At 56.9% G+C, this 13,999-nt stretch overlaps 7 protein-coding genes across 7 annotated transcripts; 3 read left to right on the top strand and 4 right to left on the bottom strand.

Annotated features, from left to right (window-relative positions):
* Window positions 1-1,361: 1,361 nt before the first annotated feature.
* Window positions 1,362-2,282, bottom strand: HRG_04206 (phosphotransferase enzyme family domain-containing protein; the record flags this gene model as incomplete). Its single annotated transcript, XM_044862677.1, has 1 exon — window positions 1,362-2,282. The coding sequence occupies one exon, from the start codon at window positions 2,280-2,282 to the stop codon at window positions 1,362-1,364; it is 921 nt and encodes a 306-aa protein (XP_044721291.1).
* A 410-nt stretch (window positions 2,283-2,692) lies between these two features.
* HRG_04205 (uncharacterized protein) lies at window positions 2,693-2,953 on the top strand (the record flags this gene model as incomplete). The annotated part of the gene is made up of 1 exon (XM_044862676.1): window positions 2,693-2,953. The coding sequence occupies one exon, from the start codon at window positions 2,693-2,695 to the stop codon at window positions 2,951-2,953; it is 261 nt and encodes an 86-aa protein (XP_044721290.1).
* Window positions 2,954-3,108: 155 nt separating this feature from the next.
* Window positions 3,109-4,804, bottom strand: HRG_04204 (pyridoxal-dependent decarboxylase conserved domain-containing protein; the record flags this gene model as incomplete). Its single annotated transcript, XM_044862675.1, has 4 exons — window positions 3,109-3,654; window positions 3,711-3,832; window positions 3,925-4,210; window positions 4,262-4,804. 4 exons carry the CDS (start codon window positions 4,802-4,804, stop codon window positions 3,109-3,111), a joined length of 1,497 nt encoding a protein of 498 aa, XP_044721289.1.
* A 1,916-nt stretch (window positions 4,805-6,720) lies between these two features.
* On the top strand, window positions 6,721-7,863 carry HRG_04203 (uncharacterized protein; the record flags this gene model as incomplete). Its single annotated transcript, XM_044862674.1, has 1 exon — window positions 6,721-7,863. One exon carries the CDS (start codon window positions 6,721-6,723, stop codon window positions 7,861-7,863), a length of 1,143 nt encoding a protein of 380 aa, XP_044721288.1.
* A 1,335-nt stretch (window positions 7,864-9,198) lies between these two features.
* On the bottom strand, window positions 9,199-9,549 carry HRG_04202 (cytochrome b5-like heme/Steroid binding domain-containing protein; the record flags this gene model as incomplete). The annotated part of the gene is made up of 2 exons (XM_044862673.1): window positions 9,199-9,356; window positions 9,453-9,549. 2 exons carry the CDS (start codon window positions 9,547-9,549, stop codon window positions 9,199-9,201), a joined length of 255 nt encoding a protein of 84 aa, XP_044721287.1.
* Window positions 9,550-10,418: 869 nt separating this feature from the next.
* HRG_04201 (peptidase family m48 domain-containing protein) lies at window positions 10,419-11,731 on the bottom strand (the record flags this gene model as incomplete). The annotated part of the gene is made up of 3 exons (XM_044862672.1): window positions 10,419-10,568; window positions 10,637-11,079; window positions 11,161-11,731. The coding sequence occupies 3 exons, from the start codon at window positions 11,729-11,731 to the stop codon at window positions 10,419-10,421; spliced, it is 1,164 nt and encodes a 387-aa protein (XP_044721286.1).
* A 1,227-nt stretch (window positions 11,732-12,958) lies between these two features.
* Window positions 12,959-13,648, top strand: HRG_04200 (cupin superfamily protein; the record flags this gene model as incomplete). The annotated part of the gene is made up of 1 exon (XM_044862671.1): window positions 12,959-13,648. One exon carries the CDS (start codon window positions 12,959-12,961, stop codon window positions 13,646-13,648), a length of 690 nt encoding a protein of 229 aa, XP_044721285.1.
* Window positions 13,649-13,999: the final 351 nt, after the last annotated feature.

Below are 13,999 nucleotides of genomic sequence, written 5' to 3'. Positions count from 1 at the left end.
GGACGCGAGGGCTGACGCGGGAGATCTGGCTCAATTTAGTGTCCACTAATGCCGCGGGCCAGCAGCGTGTGTTTGCTTTTACATGCATAAGATGCGCCCACAACCCGGTTTTTAAAGCCCCCAATGCGACTGCAGTCGGCGGTTAGAAACCGGGCTAGGGGTAATCAGTCGTCTTTTCTTGAGATTTTCTAATTGCGAGATGTAGATGTTAGATATCCTCCCCTGCGTCCTTGCCGCTCGGGGCTCCAGCATATGTATGAGGCTGCCCACCTCATCAGGCTTCTACCTACGTTTGTCTCTTTTTACTCTTCACTCTGCTAACTTTTGTCTGCTAAATCATTGAATCTTTGTGCGAGATGGCAGATACTCAGTGGTTTCGAGTATTCAAGCTCAAGTTCAATTTGGCTATGCAAGATCCCGACATGCCAAGCCCACGGTTCCATACAGTTATATTTGTCGAAACGAGCGCAGAAGGACCGGGCTCGGGCACAAAACATCATGTCATAGGAGACATTGTCACCGGAATGTATTACGAATCGAAGCCATATTGCAATCCTAATAGGTCCGAGAGTCTTAATTCTAAAGAGCTAATCGGCTATGTTGAGTCTTCGATATATCGCAAAGAATTCGACAAAATCTTGAAGGCAGTACCACCCCCACCAAAACAAAAGGCATTTAATGCCAAAACTATGAGAACAGAACCGGTCAAATTGTGGGAACCCCTGACTTTTTATAAAGCCGGAGAGCCTCGCCAGCCTCTTATGAAGTGTACGGAATGGACGGAGCAGCAAGCCATACCAGTTTTAAGGAGCAAAGGTCTGATTGTGCAAAAGACATAACTTCTTATCCTATTAAGTCTTACGTATGTGGTGGGCCCTTTTGTATCTTGGGACTGCTCGTTCCCGAGAACTTCAGATCAGAATTATATTGGGACTGAGGAATGCTATTATAATCATCAGTTGTGATCTTATGGACCCCAGTGAAAATTCTAGTTATTTTCATGATATCTGCTAGACCAAGTCTTGCTACGAAGTAGTATTTCCAGCCAGGGTATTTTATTTTTGCTGTCTTTTGCTACGAGCTTTCTATGCTTTTGTATTTATAATTGCCTATCATATAGCAACAATTTTGCCATGAAACTTGCTCTGCTAGTTGGCAACAAGTGACGGAACGAGCGAAAACTTGAAGCAGTGGCGCTTCCGCACTATTACTAAGTGTATCAGGCCACATTTGTCCTATACGGATCACGATGTTCAGCCCAAGCGTGTGGGATCAAAGTCTTCCATGGCGTGTAAGAAGTTGTTTGTTTTATCTGTAGACTTGAATTCGTTGCAGAAATCCTGTGCAAATGTCTACCGAAGCTACGCGTCCAGGTCTTGCCCGAGCAATCTCATAAGTGCGGACTCATTGACATACGGATCCAGAATCATCTCGACCTTTTCGGGCCAGTCGTCAGACCAGTCGAAATACGCAAAGCACAGCGCGAAGCCCCAGTAAGTAGGATACCATCCCGCAGATTCCCAATCCAGGATTGCTGTTACTCGGAAAGTTTTCTTCTCGATAAATCCGGGTGTTACAGATGAGGACTCCTCCTCTGCAATGAGAATATTCTTACGTTGGAAATCAGAGTGCGTGAAAACACTCCGGTGGCCACTTAAAGCCCTCGACAGATGGCGAGCAAAAAAGTCAGTCATCCAGCTTCGTCGACCCCAGGTATTCCAATTCTCCCTCGACCGCAAAACAAGCGCGTGGCAGAGATCCTCCTCTGCATAAAACGGTCCGGTGATTCTAGGATTATGATCCGCGGAGAAGAAGTATCGGTGGGGTAGCGGCCCACCAAAGACACCTCCGTAATAACCAGGTGAAGGGATAGACCGTAGGCTTTCCTGGGCTCGCCTAAGCTGGCCGGCAATGTGCACCTTTTGATCCTCAGACAAACACGGCCATACGTCGCTCAGTCGTTGGCCTTGAACAAATTCCATGATGATGTATAGATTTTCCTCCTCCCGGTACATTGCATAGAGGCGCGGGCTTGGAATATCCGGATAACTTTCGACCCGCAATAAGGCGTGTCCCTCGTTTTCGAAAACAGCTGGGCCGTATTTCACAACAAACAGCCCCCCGACCAGGACGGTGCGCCGAGCGCTCGCATCGAAAATGCTTGGGAACTCCGTCGTCGCAGATTCTATCTGAGCTCTGGTCGGGAGAGGGGCAGGTAGCTCGCGTCGGTCGCGGACCCATGGCAGCGTCGGTGTCACGGAGGGCGCTATATTCGTGGACATCATTTCGCTTGGTCAGGAGCCTTGGTGTTGTGTTCTCGCCTGACAGCACACGCTTGGTCCGTGACATCAGTACATAAAGACGTCGGTGAGTCGCAGGTTTTAGCGCCTGCGTATAATTGGAGTCGGTTACTAACAGCTCTGTGTCTCGATGCCATTTTGTGGAGAGCGTTGTTGGCGGACTGAACCGACGCTGGGAGTAAAGGTTGCGGCTCTTCGGTTAAAGTCGGCGAAAGTTCGGGAATCATACAGCTAGCTCCGTGTACTGCTACTTTTCACTCCCCGAAAAATTCGCTGCCTCCTTCAACTTCTGTCCCACCATTACTTTTTCACCCAAACCCCAGACATTCGAGGCGAAGAAACAAAATCATCCCCAGAGAATCCCCAATTCGCCGCCGCCCAACACCTCCGCCATGGTTCAAGGCGCAGTCAAGCTGTCCTCGCGGACCAAGGCGGCCAAGCCGACACACTCCAAGAAGCAGGCGTCCAAGGTGGCCAAGCCGAAAAAGACCAAGGGAAGCATCGACAAGGTGCACAAGAAGTTCACGTCCGGGCTGACGGCCAAGACGGAGGCGCTGCTGGGCGAGCGGGCCGGACACCTCGAGCTGATTGGCAAGGGCAAGAAGGCGGACAAGAAAGCGAGCGTCAAGGGCGGGTCCAAGAAGTTTGGCTGAGGGCTCGGCGGGACTCGGGCTTCTCTAGATGGGACGCCGAGTCTACCAAGGATGGTTTTAGGATACTGTGGTGGCTGTGGTGCCTTTCGAAACACAGCTCTTGCGACATGACCGGCCATCGAGCACCACGTCCTCGTGGGCGTCCGCTTCCGCCGCTACGCTCCAACTCTACCCAGATCAAACTCCTCTCCCGCAGCCACAGCCTTTAGAATGGCAGTCACCACATCAAAATCCCGGCTTACGTCCACCCTCCAATTCGACACGGCGATCCGAACTGCCTTGCTGCCCCTCCAGACCGTACCGCTCACGTACATCTGCCTCGTCTGGTTGATCTTGTCCGTCAGCACCTCGTTCAACGCCCGATCCTTGGCCCTGAACAGCACGATGATGAATGTGCGATCGAGACCAGCGCTCTCATCCGGCAGCAGCTCATAGTCTGGCGAGTCACGCAGGAAAGCGGCCAAGCGACGGGCAAGCTGGACCATGTTGGAGACGAGGCGCTCGAAGCCTGCAGAGCCCTCGCTGAGAAGGGCGGCATATACGGGGAGGGCGCGGAAACGACGCGAGTTTTCCAGGCCAATGTTAAGCGGAGAGGGGATGCCTGCTGCCGAGCCGGATGAGAGGTAGGCGGCATTGGGGTTGAGAAACACGGACTGAAGCGTCGAGGCAGAATGAGTGAAGAACATTCCGCAGTCGTATGGCTGTAGTCGTGCAATCAGTCACTGCTCTCTTGGTCAAAAATGCGGCAACTACCCACCACGTTGAGTATCTTGTGTCCGTCCACCGTGATGCTGTCTGCAAGCTCGATGCCTTGGGCTTGCCTTTTCAGGGACGCATGTTCCTCGTTTGAACCCAGAACGCGGGCAAAGATGCCAAACGCTGCTCTCGTCAGCAATGAGCAATGCACAACTCGAAGCCCATTTACAAGGGGCTTACGAATTACATTCCCAGGTTTGTCCATCAAAACTCACCTCCATCCACATGGACCCATGCCCCGTACTCGTCTGCGAGCGCCCTGAGCCTCCGCCACTCGTCGACGCCATCCAGAGCAAAGCCTCCCGTGTTGACATCGCCGACGCCGACAGCCACGATGCTCACAACGCCGGGTCTCTGCAACTCGCGTTCCACGGCGTCGAGGTCCAGCCTCCACGGCTGCGCCGAGCTTCGGGCCAGCTCCTTGACGTGCCGGCGTCCTATGCCCACGACGCTGGCCGCCTTGGAGACGGAGCTGTGGCCCGCGCTCGTGAGGACCTGGATCTCGGATACGCCAGCGCGGAGACAGGCCGCCAACAAGCCCAACTCACCGACGCAGTTGTCGGAGCCGCCGCCGAGCCTCTTGCGCAGGATCGCCTCCCTGCCGCACGCGAGCCCTAGGATGTTGCTCGCCGTGGCGCCTGTGGTCAACGTCTTCCCCTGCCACACCTCCCCTTGGTCGTCGTCGCCGGCCCCGTCGAGACGCAGCAGGCCGGCCAGCATGTTGAGCGCGGCATGCTCGACGGCCGTGGCGACGCACTGCGCGGGCAGGTGGACCTGGACATTCTGGTCCAGGCGCGAGACGACGTTGTCGGCCCATTCGGCAATGGGCAGGACGCCGCCGGTGACGAAGCCGTAGTAGCGGCTGGACGCGGCTTGGCCGGTGAGGGCGGGGACGATGTCGTCGACGATGTGGCCGACGACGTCTGCGTCAGCGGTGCCGCCGAGGCGTCCGTGGGAGCGTGCGCGAGCTGCGAGGGACGATTCGGCGGCGCGGATGGCGCTCGGGGGTGGCAGCGTCGGGGCGTCGGTGGGCTGGGCGTCGCGGCCATGCCTCAGCCGGTTCTCGACCTTCTCGGCGTCCAAGACGTCGGTCATGATGCGCTCGTCGCGAGCACCGTCGCGGACTGGTGACTCAACGGGGCAGCGGCGTGGTGATGTGCTGCGTGAGATCCAAGGTCGTGCATGCGACGGGCGGAATCCATGTCCATTGTTTGGTGTTGTCACCGCCGACCCCGCCAGCGCTGTAATACGTGTGCTGCAGTCGGCGCTTCGTTTTCACGCTCCCAAAGTTGGGCTTTGTGGAGACTTAAGCCCGCCTTTGTTCAACTCGTGACGTGCAGAGGATGATCTAAGAAGGATGGTGAGAGCCACGCGGTCCGAGGCGCCTAATTGGACTACGGGAGGCCGGGCAGCGGCCAGTATTCCTCCACAATCAACGTCTTATTGCCGCCGATGGGTCCTTGTCTACCCTACCTCAATAATAAGCTATCCTGAGAACAACCGCCAGCGCCAAAATGTCGTTTCGAGTGGTATTACATCTGCTCCCCGCTTGAGGGTTATTAATGCGTTTGTCATCTGTTAAGAAGCGCCAAGTCGGCACGACAGTTGGCGAAGCCTGTGGTGGGCATGATGAGAAGTCTTGAAGCCGTTCATGAAGCCGTTCACGATCAGCTGGGGGGGGGGACTTGGCTGGGCGTGACGTGCCAGTCAGCGTTTGAAAGTGCGGAGTGTAACCTTATACTGTACCTACAGTACAGTAGTAGTGTAGAGTGTCCTGTGATAGAGCATTGTAGGAAGGAGTGCAAAAGGACGGTGTTTTGGAGCGAGAAAACCATAATCCATTACTTGGTCTGCTTCTCGTTCATTCTGGCGACCACGCTAGGAGTGGCAAGTCTTCTACGATGATGCCGCCTAGCCTCTCTTTACTACTTCTTTGGCCCTAATGCTGCTCAATAGTAGTCTCTCTCGAGCCCGCCTTTACGACCCGTGCCTCTGTTGGTCGGCCCATGGCCTCTCTTCCTCTCGCTGCCACCTACGCCTCCCCCGGTCGCCTACAATAGCCCCTTCTGCTCTAGTCACTCTGCTACGTTGCCTGTCTAGCTCTTGGTAGAGTGCCCTGCGAGGTTTCTTGTGATAGCCCTATAAAGGTCTTTGTTTGATGGCCTGATTGGCCCTTTCGGGGTTGACGGATTGTCGCGCGGTGCGCTTTTGTTAAAGGGGAAGTTAATGGGGCATTACATTGCAGCACGAAGGGGCCAACAACGCAAAGGAGGGGTACAAAAGGACAGCCTCTTGGGACGAGAAGAGGGGAGTGCACATAGACCGTAATCCATCACTTGGTATGCTTCCTCGTTTACTCTACTACTGTCAGTTGCCACCAGCACCTCCATGGTATATGGGGTCCACTTCTAGGTCATTTGTTGGAGTGTTACTTCACTTTTGCCCGAACAACGCAGTCGTTTCCTTACAGCTACCTAGTAAAACTCACCACAACACCTACAAACCGACCGTTTCAAGCGCCCAAGGATGGTTCCGCCGCGACCAGTCGGTCAAACGACCGTTCTTGGCCCGCGAAAACGGCAAAGCCCCTCGAATTCAAGTCAGCTGGTTGTAGACGATCCGTACCCTCGTTCGTCGAAGAAGCAGAAAACCAGCCATCCAACATTCCCGCCTCCAAGGTTCTGGGACAATCTTTCAGAGATAGCCCTCACGCGAAACACACTTCGCGAGTTGGACAGGAGGAACAACAGCGTCTCCCGCAACTTGGGACAACACCGAAACCTTGGAAGACATACGCGACGGCGTGCGTCCGAGCAGAACACAATCGGCCTTCTTTCCCATTTGTTCCCCTGTCAGTGTTTCCCGAATTGCCTGGATCGGATCAACTGTTTTGCAAGTCGGGGTGGCCCGGACCTCAGAGGCTTACGAGGGGTATATACGTATGGACATTTTGCCTCTTGTTCTTTGCTAACAGCTACCAGTTCCAAACGCCGGTGGAGCCCTACGGCAGAATGAGCTCCAGCCAGTCAAATAGAACTTTACAGTCCCCGGGTGAGAGCGGTCCCCCGAACCCAGTGGGCATGAGGAGCATGAGTCCATACGATCGTGCCTTCCAACAACACCTAATCGATCACGATATTTTGCCCGTTGGCTACGAATATCCCGAGGGCAGATTGCCTCCTAAACCCGAGAATATAGACGAGATCCGTCAAGCGCTCGCACAACCTAGAGCTTCTCTGTCTCCCTCCAAGTTCACAGAGGAAGAATTTCTCAAGTTCGAACGTGCCGATGCACAGGCGGCTAAAGAGCGAGACGTCACTACAGCTGTCATTCCAATAATGGATGGAGACGTGGGGGATCGGAGATGTGTCACTGGCGGAGTTCCATTTGCGAATCTCGTCCATTTGACAGACGGTACACTCGTAAGAGGCTGTCCCGACCGATACTACGGCGCACGGCCCGAGCAACTCCACCGGACAATCCGTAGAGAGTTAAACGGAAAGATCATCCCTTCCACTCCGCATGATCTTCCCATTGCGCCCAACTTCTATCTAGAAGTAAAGGGGCCCAGAGGGATTCTCTCAGTCGCAACGCGACAAGCATGCTACGACGGCGCACTCGGCGCCAGAGGGATACATGCCCTCCAATCGTACGGGCAGTCAGAACAACGATTCGACAACAAGGCCTATACCATCACATCAATCTATTATGGAGGCATGCTCAAGATGTACACGACTCATCCTATACCACCGTCTACTCCAAGTAGGCAACCTGGCTTTATCATGACGAAAATCAACACGTGGTGTTTAACTAATAATGCCGATACCTTCCGGCAGGGAGCTGCTGCGTACCTGAATGGCCGGGATTGGGCAAAGCAACAAAGAGACGATGCAATTGAGCGAGCCAACGAGAGATTGGTACGAGATGAAGCTGCTATATCGCCGCCGGTTCGTGTTAGCTTGGCGCGGAGCTTTGCAAGCGAGGTGTCAGCCGCCGACACAATTGCCACAAGCCAAAAGTCGATTTTGGATCCAGATCCGAATACACCATGCTCTTATGAGTCGGATACATCAACCGACGAATTGGCATTGGAACTTCAGCCCTCTGCCAAGCGCATCAGGTGGCGCTTACGCACTCCGCGGAAGAAGCCATGAGACGACAATATTCTCAACTTTTCCCCTGATGTCGAGGCTGGTTTGATGGTTTGATAGTGGGCTCTTACTGCCATGTTCGCTTATCCCTAGCCTCTTAGATGAGCGAGGAAGAACCCATCTTGACGGCTCGCAACGACGCCTCAAGGCAAACCCGGACGCTTCCTTGTGGCGACATCTCACCGGACGACAGGACATGTCCATAGAGCGCAGGACAGGATACCATAGTGTAAGAGGCGCCGGCCGGCAGAGGCGCGGGCTCTTATAAGCAGGTGTGAGGGGCAATGTCAATATTGGCGGATCCTTTTGCCTTGACGGGTGACTGGTCTATTATGTATGTTAGCTGGTACCCTTCCTGGTTGTCTCACACAGACACATCATCTCCAGCGAGGAAACAGGAAGGTCACGACGACACCCACTCCCTAGCAGCTTCGTCAAATTGCCCCTTTGTTACCCCCATGTTGACTGCCAGGAATTCAGACCGCGCCGAAAGGTAACGCAAGTCCCAACGACGTCTTCACCAAGAGCTCTAGAAGCCTCTCAAACAAGTCTCCGGAAATACTCTCCAAGGCTTAGACAGTGAGAGGCAATCGGCTAGGGGCAGTCAAGCGGATAGTGGTATCAAAGAGACGCCAGCGTATATAACAAATCGCTAGCAATTAGACAGGTGAGGATCCATTACCAGGTATATTACCAGGTAGATTGAGGTATAGGGAGATTGCTGACAAGTCCGCCCAGACAAGACCTGGCAAACACACTTGAAACTTATAGAGTCTGGATCCTGTTTCCTGGCTCCTGTCTGTCGCCCTCGTTTGTGTGCAAAATGTGTATCGCGAACTCGACAAGGCACCCACGGCTGATCTTTGGAGATTACTTTGTACTTGGAGGCAGGGTGCTCCAGCCATCGGTGTGCCCGCCGCCGACATATGGAAGCGCCGACTGCAACACATGCACTAATCCTGCAATAGGCGGAAGAGTTGAATGCTTCACCGCGCAGAGTTGAAAGGGTTCTAGGGGATGACGGCTTGTGCCGACGTTGATATAGCGGCATTGTACCTGCATACGCTGTATATATATATTTATAATGCAGAGGCCATGTGGCATGTGCCCATGGTGGGGTGCAGCATCACGAGCAAATCACCAAGCTTCGAGTATTCATACAAGCAGTTAGCCCATCAAAGAAAAAACCACTTCCGCTACCATGCGACCCAAAGACGCGCCCTCTTCCCTCTGCAGAGCCGCGTCATCAGTCCTCCCCCCCGGAGAGCCAGCCCGATCCTCGGCCACGCCACGAGAGCCTCAGCGCCAGCGCCCAAGCCCCGGCAGGCGCGCGCCCTCTCACAGCTTGGCCGCCTCGCCGACCTCGCCAATCTTGTACTTTGCGCCGTAGCGCTTCAGGACGCTCTCGTTGTGGTACTTCCAAAAGGCCTTTGTTGCGTTCTTGCCGGCGAAGCGCTTGAGCACCTTGGAGCCGCCGGGGTGCTCGTCCATGAACTCTGGACCTTGTCAGCCCATCCCGATCCCTCACGGGTGTGTGTGTGTGTGTGTGTGTGTGTATGCTGCGGAGAAAGGCGGCGGCGGGAGGAACTTACTCGTCAGGTCGTAGACGTCGTTCTCGATGATGAGCCAGTAGCCGTTGGCGTCGTCCTTGTGCTGGCCGACGTCGGCGGGGGTGAATTTTTGCGACATGGCGACGGTCGGGGTGCTGTGGCTGGCAATGCGCGGGTATGAATGTCGAGAGGTTGATAAATAGAGTCCAGGTGGTAGACGGGGAAGAGGCGACGAGAAGTTGCACGTATGTATTTAAAGTAAATAAAGGGATCACGAGAGCATGCCGGTCCGGTGCCTGAGCGTTGCGCCGGCCAAGGTACCAGCACCCAGCACCTGGTTTTACCTCGGCTCACTCAGCGCGGCTTAGCATTTGTGCAGATGGCCCGACTAGCCGTTACGCCTACTAATCGGAGGGCGCCGATTGCTAACGGGTTTAAAGGTATAAAACACCGCCCACCCGGGGTTACCGACGACTCGTTTGTCACCTCTAGCCGCGAACACCGTGAGGAAAGCTCGCCCCGCCTGACTGCCGCGGTCGTGGGAGAGCCGGCTGAAGGTTTCACTGGCGCAGGGGAGGCGTTGCGTCTATTCAAAGCCTTTGCCGTGCCAAATGGTGGAATTATTGAAATTAGTAACGCTAACTGCTGCACTCGTTGTCGCGAAGGCGATGCGTGGCCAGCCACTTGGTTGGATGTCCCGAACCAGCAAGACTCGTTTGATTGCTGTTGCGGTGCGCAGAACCGGGTGGACGAGCCGTCGTATTAGTGAATGATGGAGACGCGCGGAAGAAACAAAAACTCAGGCAAGACCAGCTTGCAGCGAAGTGGAGGACGAGCAGAGAGACGAGGGCCGCGACGGGTATTCAATCTGTCATCGCAAACCAACCGCAAGAGCATCAAATGTAATTAATCTACTGCTCTAACTCATTGCGCCGATTATCTGTCCCAACGCCGTCTACCGTACACATGGCGTGCATAGATTAACCTCTTGTACAAGCCCGCTGCAGGTTAGGCGGCGACAGCCTCCACCGGCTGGCCTCTGCGCAGCGCGACTCTGAACCTGTCCGCAAACGACGCCGTGCCTCGACAGTCGCTTTCCATGCGCTTCTGCATCGCCTCGCCCATCCATTGCTGAATGTCGGCAATCCGGTGCTCGTTCTGGCCGACGGAGAAACAGTCAGGAAACTAGCAGAGACGGGCCCAAGGCCAGGTTAGGTGGGACCTACCGATGGATGCGTGCTCAGCATCTCGGGCTGCTCGACCCCTCCCGCGTGCTGCAGCGTCTCCATGCGGCGCCAGAAGCCGACGGCGGCGCGCGGGTCGTAGCACGCCTCGGCCATCATCATCAGCCCAATGTAGTCGGCCTCGCTCTCCTGCCTGCGGCCCATGGGCAGGTGGAAGAGCAGGTCCTGCAGGTAGAAGCCGCCGACGACGCTCCACAGGCCAAACAGCGCCAGCCCCGGCAGCGCCCCGGCCAGGAAGAAGAGGCTGCCGGCCGTCAGGTTGCCCACCCAGGCCGCCGACAGCCGCTCGGCCGCGTGCGAGGCGGTGCTGTGGGCGATTTCGTGGCCCAGCACCGCGGCCAGTGCGTCGTCGTTACGGCACAGGCTGAGGATGCCGCTGTGCACAAACACCTTGCCCCCCGGCATGACGAAGGCGTTGGCGGTCCCTGGCGAAGGGCGAACCCTGTCAGCAGTTGTTCCAAGCGAACCCGAGGTCAAGCGCTATAAACGAGAACGTGGTGACGCACGGTTGTCGGCGATGACGTGAATCTCCCAATCCAGATCCGCCATGCCACTCACGGGAATCAGCCTCCTCATGACCCTCCTGACGGCCATGGTGCGCGGGTCCCAGTCGGACAGGAAGTGGCCGCCCTGGTTCAGAACCTCTCGCGCAACGGCGTCGGCAGACCTGGCGTACATGCGCGCCACGAGCCGGTCGGAGAGGAAGTTGAAGCGCCGCCGGCCCGTCACGGGGACCGTCTGCGAGTTGTAGAGGTAGAAGGCGACGGCGGCGGCGACGCAGACGACGACGAGGGCGCGCGAGTTGCGCGAGCGTCCGGCCCGCGCGAACCGCCCCGCGACGGCATCCGGGACCAGCGGGCGGGCGTGGCGGAGGCGGTGGTACGGGTCGTCCGGCGGCGGGGCGAGGCGTGGTCGCGTGTGTGAGAGGTGGCGAGGGCGGGCGGCCGTGATGAGGGCATGTTGGAGCGGGGGGACCACGGCGTAGGCGAGGCGAGCGGACGACGAGGTGGATGAGGGGGAGAGCCGGGCCTCGAGGGCGAAGCCGCACCTCGGCCGGACGAGACGCGATGCCAGCATTGGCTCGTCCGACTGGTGGCGATGGGCGGCGGGGAGAATGGGTGTGACGAGGCCAAGGCTTGGAGAGGTGCCGAGGAGGGGAGACAAATGCCTCGCGTCTCGAAGTCGCGTGCAGCCGACGACGTCGACTGTACGTAGCGGAACCGAAGACCGGAGCCGACGGATCGCGTGGCGCCCCGCGTTTGCTGCCCCCAAACCTCCAGCCAGGATAGGCATAACCCTGCACGGCGGCTTACCGCCCGTTTCTAGGGCGTTTGCACGTGGCGCCCCCATCCATGCCCTGGGCCTTGCACCAGCTCTTCGTGCCCGCCCTGCCTGCGCTCTCTGTTGCGATATGGCGTGATGGAGACGTAGATGGCTTCATCAGCTCGAGACAACCAACCGCTCACCGGCCGTCGAGCGGCCGAGCACCCCCAAGGCCATGCCACCCATGCGTACCTGTGCCAGCCGAGCTTGCCCGACCAACCGGCCGCTGCCACAACCCCATCCCATGCCTCCGCCCCTCCATCTCCAAGCACGTCGCCGGCCGCGTACGACAAGCCTGCCTTGCAGTCGGCCGAGTCGTGCCCCTGCTCTGGCGTTGGCGCCTTTCTTTGCCCAGCAAGCGCCTCGAATCCTGCCGTGCCATCGGTGGCCTTGCATCTCCAGCCCCTCTCTCGCGCAAGATGAACGGATCAAGGAAGCACGCCGTTTGTAAACCATTCCGCCCATTCCACCCCCTTCCACAGCCATGGCACCGGTGCTGCTCCCCGTCCTCTCGTGACCTTTTCCATCAGTCATTGTTTCCGCAAAGTTCCTCCCGCCCCGTGTCGTATTCGTATTTGCAGACCGCGTGACGGCTGTGGTCGAAAACACGATAGGGGACTGGCTGTCAGGTTGAGCTTGGTGGGCGCAATGTGCTGGATAGAAATAACCACTTCCACTTTCTCCTGTTTTCCCACCTGACGTCTCACCCTCATCCTCGCAACAGCTGACTCGAAACCTTCGTTTCCCCTAAGCTGAGTGATGCCATCTGGCAGCTGTCAACGCTCGACTTCTCCGCAACAACCCCATGCTTGCACCGCGCCAACTGCCAACCCACGTCACCTCGTTCAACTCCTCGTCTGTTTGTCACCCGCACTCAATTCCTGCCCATCTCAACGCCTTTCGTGCAATTGGGTAGCAAGCCGTCAGCTAACCGCCCCCGGAGGAAAACAAAAGGCGTTCGGACCAAGTCCATCCTTCATCATGGCAGACCATGACTGCGAGCATTACTCTTCCGCCCCGACTTCTCCGTCGACTTCAGACACAAGCGCCCAGAGCATCATCGTCCCGCCTTTCCCAGCCGCCGCGGCCCCCGAGCCGCCCGAGGTACAGGCCACCATCAAGGCACTCTCCCTTGTCCCGCACATCGAAGGCGGCTACTATGTCCTAACCGACTCGTCTCCCACCCTCATCCCCAGCCCGTACCCGCCAAGCCCTCTCTCAGAGCAAACGCTTGCCCTAGTCGGCGGCCTTCGCCCCGGCTTCGACCCGGCCTTTCGCTCTCTTTCGTCTTCGATATTCTACTACCTCACCCCGGCACGCCCCACCGGCTCCTTTCACCGCAACCGCAGCCGCATCGTCCACACCTGGCACCGTGGTCGTGGATGTTACATCCTCATCTATCCAGACGGCCGCGTCGAGTCCTTCATTGTCGGCTCCGACGTGGAGCGTGGGGAAAAGCTGCAGTGGGCCGTCGAAGGGGGCGTCTGGAAGGCGAGTTACCTGCTGGGGCCGTCGGATGCGGACAGCTCCCACAACGAGGGGCTGCTCATATCGGAGACGGTGGTCCCGGGCTTTGAGTATGCGGACCATGAGTTTCTCTCGCGCCAACGATGTGCCGAGATACTCTCGGAGAATTTGCTTCAGGAGCTAGGGTGGCTCGTGAAACATTGACGCGGCCAGGCAGCCAAGCAACGTGCAACGACATGAAGCCCGTGAGGGCTGAGCGACTGGGGATTTATGACAACTTTGTATTCTTAACTTTGCTCTTAGCAGATGCCACTCGAGCCAAACCTGCCATGTATCATACCTATCTGAGTCCCGCCTTGGAGGGACGAGAAAGGGCCTCAAGCCATCAATCAGACGTGGACCACTCGTGAGAGACTGGTTGAGGCTGAAAACGGGTGTGTTCGCTTTGCCCTGTCCCCTCGCAAGGTTTCCTTTAGCACCTCGTTTGCTTTCGGGGACTTGGTTTCCGGATCGCAGAGAACCCTTGAAGGCCCTGACTTCAGCTTTGAGCAACCC

This window comes from Hirsutella rhossiliensis (genome assembly GCF_020360975.1).
Source record: "Hirsutella rhossiliensis strain HR02 chromosome Unknown scaffold00004, whole genome shotgun sequence".
Taxonomy (NCBI): domain Eukaryota; kingdom Fungi; phylum Ascomycota; class Sordariomycetes; order Hypocreales; family Ophiocordycipitaceae; genus Hirsutella; species Hirsutella rhossiliensis.
This window is presented reverse-complemented; position numbering and strand designations above follow the sequence as displayed.